Source organism: Camarhynchus parvulus, unplaced genomic scaffold (genome assembly GCF_901933205.1).
Source record: "Camarhynchus parvulus unplaced genomic scaffold, STF_HiC, whole genome shotgun sequence".
Taxonomy (NCBI): domain Eukaryota; kingdom Metazoa; phylum Chordata; class Aves; order Passeriformes; family Thraupidae; genus Camarhynchus; species Camarhynchus parvulus.
In genome coordinates, this window is record NW_022148252.1 from 1 (window position 1) to 7,956 (window position 7,956).

At 57.0% G+C, this 7,956-nt stretch overlaps 1 protein-coding gene across 1 annotated transcript; it reads right to left on the reverse strand.

Moving 5' to 3' along the window:
• Positions 1 to 5,009: 5,009 nt before the first annotated feature.
• LOC115916371 (olfactory receptor 14I1-like) lies at positions 5,010 to 5,942 on the reverse strand. Its single transcript, XM_030970073.1, has one exon. It carries the CDS (start codon positions 5,940 to 5,942, stop codon positions 5,010 to 5,012), a length of 933 nt encoding a protein of 310 aa, XP_030825933.1.
• Between the last annotated feature and the right edge of the window lie 2,014 nt (positions 5,943 to 7,956).

Consider the following 7,956-nt stretch of genomic DNA (forward strand, 5'->3'; position numbering starts at 1 on the left):
TGCCCATTCCCCCACGGTCTCTGGGCAGGGATGGCCTCACTGGGGGCTGCTGACATCCTCAGCACCTTGGAGGCTGCTGCTGAATTTTCCTGCTCCAGAGGCTTGTTCAGCCTTCAGCTCTTCAGTGCAGGAATTCAGTGTCCCAGGGCTCATCAACATTCAGAACACCTTAACAAGCCAAGCCTCTGGGAATAATTTGATTTCAATTTTCAAATCATTTGTGGTTAATTTGAGATCTCAGTAGTGTATTCAAAGTGAATGCAATATATTTAAAAAGACAGTGAGAAAACATTTTTTAGGTCCTGTTTAAGCTTTTTTTCCCTGTTCAAAATTGATATGTGCAGTCCCCATTGACACTGAATCCAAGTACCTCCTCATGCAGTTTGAATAGATATGAAAATCAAGACCCTTCATGGCTGACAATCAATCAGACTCTGTCCCTACCCCCACCCCACCATTTCCCCCATCCAAGCCCTGGCACTCAGAGCAGCCTTGTGCAAATCTGAGCTCCCTCCAGCCCAGGCTGCACCTGCAGCTTTCAGCTCCTTGGCTCCAACTCCCACCTGCTTTCCTTGGAGAAGGAGCTGCCCGAGACACAGAGGGATGTTCATTTCTTGTCAGCCAACAAAGCCAAGGGAAGGCACAGCTCCATCAAATGCAAAAGTCATTCCTCTGCTGGATATTAAATCCACTTTCCACAGCAGACAGTCTCAGAGCAATGGAAAACACCTTCTGTGCCCAGCACAGATCCCAAGGTCCCCCCAAACCCTCCCTGCCCCGATTCTGCCCAGATTTGCTCTTTGCACACACGAGTCACAGGCTGAAGTCAGGAGCTCCCTCCATGGCCAGAGGGAGGAAAAGAGAGAAAGGGGATGAAGAGCTCTCCTGTGCAGAGCCAAGGTCCAAGTGCAGCCCCTGCAGTGGGAACCACAACTCATCAGGTTTGTGTCCTTTGGGCTCAGGGCCTGGTGACACTCAGAGGCACAGAAAGGTTTCTTGCCAACAAACACAAGTTGAACATTTGAACAGTTTAATAACCATCACAGCTCTTCCCTCAGCTCTCTGGGATGTCCCAGCAGCATCTGACATGTCCACCATCCCCCAGGGATTTCCATACAGGAAGAGTTTTAGACAAAGACAAAAAAAAGGTAATTCTGTGATAGATATAAACACAATTAAGATGTTGACTAATGTGATATATTATTTGAACTTCAGAAATATTGGGCAAGGTCCCTGAAGCTCAAAGCATGAAACCAGTCAGTTGAGAGGCACTTGAATGACCAGAGAGCATCTGGAGGAGGAAATCTGGGAGCAATGGGAAGGACATAGATCCAGCTGGTCTAGTGAAGAGATGTCCTTAGACATGACCATTTTTCCAGGAGACCTGGAAACACCTGAAGGAGGGGGTCATGAAATAATAGACTGAATATTGGTGACACAAGTCCACAGGGAAGATCAGTATTTCTTCTCCTGCCATCAGCAGAAGAATCCAGTAGATCCAGGAAATTCCTGTTCCTAATGGGAAAATTTTGCCATTTCTTAAAAGTACTCAAATGACCCAGATAATAAAGATTTGCTTGTATATTATGAAACTAACTGGTGTTAAAACCTGTGCCCCTTTCCAGGCAGACATCAGCTGTGTGCCCATGAACAGGCAGTGCCACTTGTGCCCTGAGGTGCCCAGCTGGGATTGGATCTCTCCCAGAGCACCTGAGGGAGAGCAGAGCACCTTGCAAGCTGCAGGTCCCTGACAGCCCCGCAGGGCTCCTGTCCCATCAACATCTGCTCTGCTCCAGCCTGGAACAGGGCCCAGCATGGTGCCAGGATCATCAGAGAGCTGAGGTGTGTGCTGGAATTCAATGCCCTCCCCATCCCGCAGCAGCCCTGCATTTCCCTGCTGCAGCCTTGGTCTCCAGCACAGCCATGGAGGCTCTTTGGGCTCTGGGCTGTTGCTGCAGCCCCCAAGGGCAGCTGAGCTCTGCCTTTGGCACAGTCAGGCCTGGCCAGCGCAGGCCATGCTCAGCAATTGCTTGTGTGTGCCTGGCCTTGCTGTCAGCCCCGGCAGCGGCTGCGTGGCCCCTTTGTGGCCCTGTGCTGGCCCAGCCATGGTGGCCCAGCCCCTGTGCAGGCCCAGCCCAGGCCAGGAGCATTGCGGCTGGGAACGGCCCCTGTGCCGTGGTGCCCACAGCAGCCTTGGGGCTCTGTGCCCCATGGCCTCCCCTGCTGGGCAGCCTCTGCCAGCTCCTGCAGAGCCCCTGGCACCTGTGGGGCTGCACAGACAGCCCTGCCCCGGGCTCTGCCGGCCTCTGGGCCAGCAGAGAGGCCGGCCAGGGCTGGCCATGGCCGGGAACAGGCCCTGAGCCCCGCAGGAGGATGGAGCTGGGCCACAGCCAAACTCAGCCCAGGCCAAAGCTGGGCTCAGCAGCCAGGGCTGCCAAGGGCTGGGCACAGAGGCTGGCGCTGACAAATGTCCTGGGCCCCCCCTCCCTGCTCTGTCCGTGCCACCAAGGGCACAGAGCAGCCTCCTCTCTGGGCCACTTGCCTGTTTGCAATGCCTTGCACAGGCGCTGGCCCTGCCCCACAAGGCCTGGCCTGAGTCCTGCCCCTGCACGCCAGCCAGGCTGAGATGGACACTGATGGTTTCTGGGCCAGGCTCTCGGAGCCCAGCCCAGCTCCCCTGCAAGCTCTGCCAGCTGCCCTGAGCTCTGGGCAGCACCAAGGGCCCTCCCCAGCCCAGCCCAGCCGGCTCTGGCCCCACAGCTCTGCTCAGGCCAGGCTGCTGTGGGCACTGCCCCCCGGCCTCAGCCCCAGCCCCCAGGCCAAAGGAGGGCACAGCAGCAGCTGCCCTCAGCCCCAGCCATCCCATCTGGGGGGAAGGTGCTTGGCCAAGGCCAAAGGAGGGCCCCCTGGCTGCCCTGCTGCCCCCTGGCCTGAGGTGCTGAGAGCTCTGCAGCCCCTGCTGCCATCCCATCTGCCCAGGGCAGCACAAATGGCCCTGGGGCCCTCAAGAGCTGCTCCTGCTCCAGGCCCAGGGCCCATGCAAAAGCTGGGGCAGCCACCAGCTGTGCCCATTTCTGTTCATTGCTGCCTGATGGGGATGGATCCTCATGGATCAGGAATGGTGTGGCCAGGGTGCAGGGCATGGATTCTGGCTCCCCAGAGTGCTCAGCACTCTTTGGGCAGCACCTCAGTGCTGTGTCCAGTTCTGGGCCCCCAAAAAGGAAGGACATGGAGGGGTTGGAGCGTGTCCAGAGAAGGGCAACAAGGCTGGGGAGGGGTCTGGAGCACAAGTCCTGTGAGGTTGGCTGAGGGAGCTGGGGTTGTTTATCCTGGAGAAGAGGAGGCTATTGAAAAGACAAGGCAGTGTCAGGGCACAGGTTGGACTTGATGATCTCCAAGGTCTTTTCAACCTTGCTGATTCTGGGATTCTCTGAAACCACCCTTGGAGCAGTTGCAGGATGAGCCCTGGGCCTCCTCTTCAGCAGCTCCAGCAGCCCAGGTCCCTCAGCTTCTCCTGCCAGCCCCAAAGCCCATCCTGTCAGTCCTGCAGAGCCTCTGCAGCTCCTCCTCACTGCCCAGAACAGGGAGCCCCAGAGCCAGACACAGCAGCCCAGATGTGCCCCCTGGCCTGGGCTGCCTCTGGCAAGGGAGCAGCAGGAGGCACTGCAGGAGCCTGCAGACAATTCCTGCAGCACTTGTAGGATGATCCTGCTGCCCAAGGGACGTTCCCATGGTGCCAAGTCAGGAACTGCAATGGGGAGTGGGGCCAGAGAGGAAAGGGCAAACAGGGATGGGCTGTTTGCAGGGCAGGGAACAGGGCTGGGCAAGAGGAAGAAATTTGCACTGGGAAGAGTAAAGAAAGCAAAGGTGAAGCCAAGGAAATGCTGAGGGCAGTTTGGGGGTGGCTGCCAGGCAGCCCTGGCTCTGAGCAACAGCGTCTGCAGTGGGACAGGAAACTCCCAGCTGATGGGAACAAACTTTCTGGCTGAGTGCAGAGGCCAGGACAAAGCTGAGTGGTTTCCCTGGTGTCCCCAGCCCTTGCTGGCCCCAGGGGCTGATGGCATTTGTGCTCCCTCAGGTTCATGTCCCCACAGCAACAGCATGGGGGTGCTCCCCTGCTGTGTGCAATGCAAACAGGGGCTGCTGAGCCAGTGCTGCCGTGTCTGTGCCTGCAAGGATGGGGCACCTGTGTGAGCTGGGGGAGAGGCCAGGGCTGCAGAGGGGGGATGTTGTTGGCAGCTCCATCAGGACGCTCTGGGACGCTGCCCTGGGCTGTGCAGCGCACTGGGGATGGATCAGCCCCTGCTCTGCTGCTCCTTCCCGTCTGCCCCAGGGCCCTTGCAGAGCCCCAGCCATGCTGTTTGCCCCAGCCTGCCCACGGCCAGCCTGGGGGCTGCTCACGGGGGTTTCTGTGCTGAGCATTGGCCTGGCCGTGTTCTTGAGAGAGCCTGGGCAAGGAGCCTGGAGCCCCCAGGGCCTGGCCTGAGGCGTCAGCGCTGCCCCAGCAGTGCCCATGGCCTGTCCCCCTGCTGCAGCCCCGGCACTGCCACCCCCAGGGCTGTGCCCGGCCCCGAGAGCACTCAGGCCCTGCAGCAACACCAGGGCCACCAGGGCAGCGGGGCAGGGCCACGGCAGCAGCACTGGCAACACCAAGCTGCTGCTGCTGCTGGGCACAGCTGCTGGGCCAGCCCTGATCTGCCCCAGCTCTCTGCACACAGACATTGCTGCTGCAGCTCCAGAGAAGGCAACAAAGGGCATCTCTGCAGAAAACTCTGCTGGGAGATCCTTTAGTTCCTTTAAAGCCACCAAGAAAACAGCCCCTCATTGACACAGTCTGTGGCCACAGGGAAGGTGGAGAGAAACAAAATGAGAAATGGCACAAACAATGACATTTTTTTGTGGAGGACTGAAAAAAATAAAACAAAGGAAAAAATGACCCAAAATGAAACCAACAAGAGGTATCAAAGATGAATTTTATTACAAGTGATTTGCAGAAATTGGCCAGCAGTTTAATGTTTCTGAAAGCATCCAGTCATCAGTCTCCACACTGCAGCCTTGAGCTCCTGGTTCCTCAGGCTGTAGATGAGGGGGTTCAGGGCTGGAGGCACCACTGAGTACAGAACTGACAGGGCCAGATCCAGGGATGGGGAGGACATGGAGGGGGGCTTCAGGTAGGCAAATATACCAGTGCTGAGGAACAGGGAGACCACAGCCAGGTGAGGGAGGCAGGTGGAAAAGGCTTTGTGCCGCCCCTGCTCAGAGGGGATCCTCAGCACAGCCCTGAAGATCTGCACATAGGAGAAAACAATGAACACAAAACAACCAAGTGCTAAACACACGCTAACAGCCATAAGCCTGAGTTCCCTGAGGTAGGATTTGGAGCAGGAGAGCTTGAGGATCGGGGGGATTTCACAGAAGAACTGGCCCAGGGCATTGCCATGGCACAGGGGCAGGGAAAATGTATTGGCTGTGTGCATGAGAGCATTGAGAAAGGCACTGGCCCAGGCAGCTGCTGCCATGTGGGCACAAGCTCTGCTGCCCAGGAGGGTCCCGTAGTGCAGGGGTTTGCAGATGGACACGTAGCGGTCGTAGCACATGATGGTCAGGAGGGAATACTCTGCTGAGATGAAGAACAGAAAGAAAAAGAGCTGAGCAGCACATCCTGTGTAGGAGATGTTCCTGGTGTCCCAGAGGGAATTGTGCATGGCTTTGGGGACAGTGGTGCAGATGGAGCCCAGGTCGCTGAGGGCCAGGTTGAGCAGGAAGAAGAACATGGGCGTGTGCAGGTGGTGGCCGCAGGCTACGGCGCTGATGATGAGGCCGTTGCCCAGGAGGGCAGCCAGGGAGATGCCCAGCAAGAGGCAGAAGTGCAGGAGCTGCAGCTGCCGCGTGTCTGCCAATGCCAGCAGGAGGAAGTGCCTGATGGAGCTGCTGTTGGACATTTGCTGGGGCTGGCCTTGGCATGGGGATCTGTAAAAAAAGAAATCATGGAATAGTTGGGTTTGGAGAGGACTTGAAATATCCCAGCACAGCCTGGGGGCACTTTCCCCCCACTGCCTGCCCAGGGCTCTGCTGCCTGGAGCTGTCCCTGCCAGCAGCTGCTTCCCTGTGCCCAGGGCTGGGCCCTGCCAGTGCTGCCAGAGCCCAGCCCAGCCCTGGGGGCTCAGCTCTGCCCTGCAGAGCCCTCCCAGCTCAGGCACTGCCCAGGGGCAGCTCTGGCTCTGCAGGCTCTGATGGCAACGTCAGAGCAACCCTGAGGAGGCTGGAAAAGCGACACTGATGCTGCCTCTGAGGGGCCCTGTGCTGATTTCTGTCACTGCCTGGTTTTTTCAGATCGGAGAGAAATTTGGTTTTTTCCACCTGAACTGACAGATGAATATCTATGTGCAGTTTCCAATCCAGGCAACCCAGAGCAGTAGAATAAAAAGCAGGATTTTCCCTTTTATGCAGCCCCTGCCTTGCTGTGCTCCCTGTATAATCTACTTGGAAATGTTCTGCAGTTAAATGCCATGCTGGGAGCAGTCCTGAACAATGCAGCATCCTCCCCACACAAGGAGAACACTTCCAAGCCTGACCAGCTGTCTCCTCCCACCCAGACCTTGTCCCCAGTGCTGGGAGCAGCTGCCAGGGCTGGCTGAGAGCTGTCCCTGGCAGGCAGCAGAGTCCCTGCCCCAGCACAGCGCCCTGGGCTGCAGGACCCTGCTCTGCAGGACAGCCCTGGGCACCCCTGGCTGCTCTGCACAAGAGACAATCAGAGAATGTACTCACAGGCTCTGCAGGCATTGGGATGTTCCAGCTGTAGGAGATGGCTCCAGGAGCTGCAGCTGCATTGTCCTGCAGCCAGAGGTTCCTGTGCCAAGGGCTGGCAGGGATTGTGCCCCAGGCACTTCTCAGCACCTTCCCAGCCCTGACTGATTGAAGCTCTCTGTGCCTCTGTGCTGTGCCCGGGCTGGCTGCAGGCAGTGCCCCAGCCCTGCTGGGCTGGCAGAAGAGCTGCTCATCAAGAGAAATGTGCTTTTGAAGCTCTTCTTGGTTACCAGGAGCTGCCTCTGTGCCAGGAGCCCAGCCCAGCTCAGCAGCACAGACACAGCACAAGGACTTTAATGAGCCTCTGGGGCTTTGTGCTCAGGCCCTGAACATCAGTCCCTGAGAGGGAGCTGAAGAAACCTCTCCAGAACTCCAAGGCAGAATCCAACTCCAAAGTTTCTTGGACTTTTAATGGGTCCCAGTGAGGGACACGACTGAGAAAGTGTCCCCAGGCCCCAGGCAGAGCAGAGAACTGCAGGCAGTGCTGACAGGTGGGGACAAAGAGAAGCCAAGTCTTGGTGCCCTGGGGCACAGCAGGGTCTGTGCCAGCAAGGGCTGGCAGGAGACACCTTGTCCTGAGGCCCTGGGGCCTCCTGGCACAGCCCCAGCCAGGCTGGGCACTGTCAGCCCCTTGTCCTGCCCTCAGCATCCCCCCCTAGCCCACATCCCAGTGGCCTCAAGGATCTGCTGGAAGGAGTCCCTGGGGAGCCTTGCTCAGCAATGGCCCTGGGGGCTCCTTCATGCTCCCCTGCAGGGGACTGCAGGTTTTTCAAAGGACTTTGGCTTTGGCTTTTGCCTTGGAGTCTCTGAGAGGTTTGTGCAATCATGGCCTCCAATTATCTGCTGTAATTAGTCCCTGGAGAGGGTTTGTCAGTAACAACACTCAGTGGGCTCATTAATGCTTCAAGGTACTTCAGTTATTTTAAGCTACTTGGTGTTTCCCTTTTTGATACAGACTCTGTGAGAGGTTTGTGCAATCATGGCCCCAATTATCTGCTTTAATGAGTCCCTTGAGAGCTTTGTACTGACACTCAGTGGGGCTCATTAATGCTTTGAGATACTCAAGGTTTTTAAGGTACTTTATGGATTTAAGAATACTTTTAGATACTTTTAAGGATTTTCCTTCCCACACTGAGTCTCTGAGAGGTT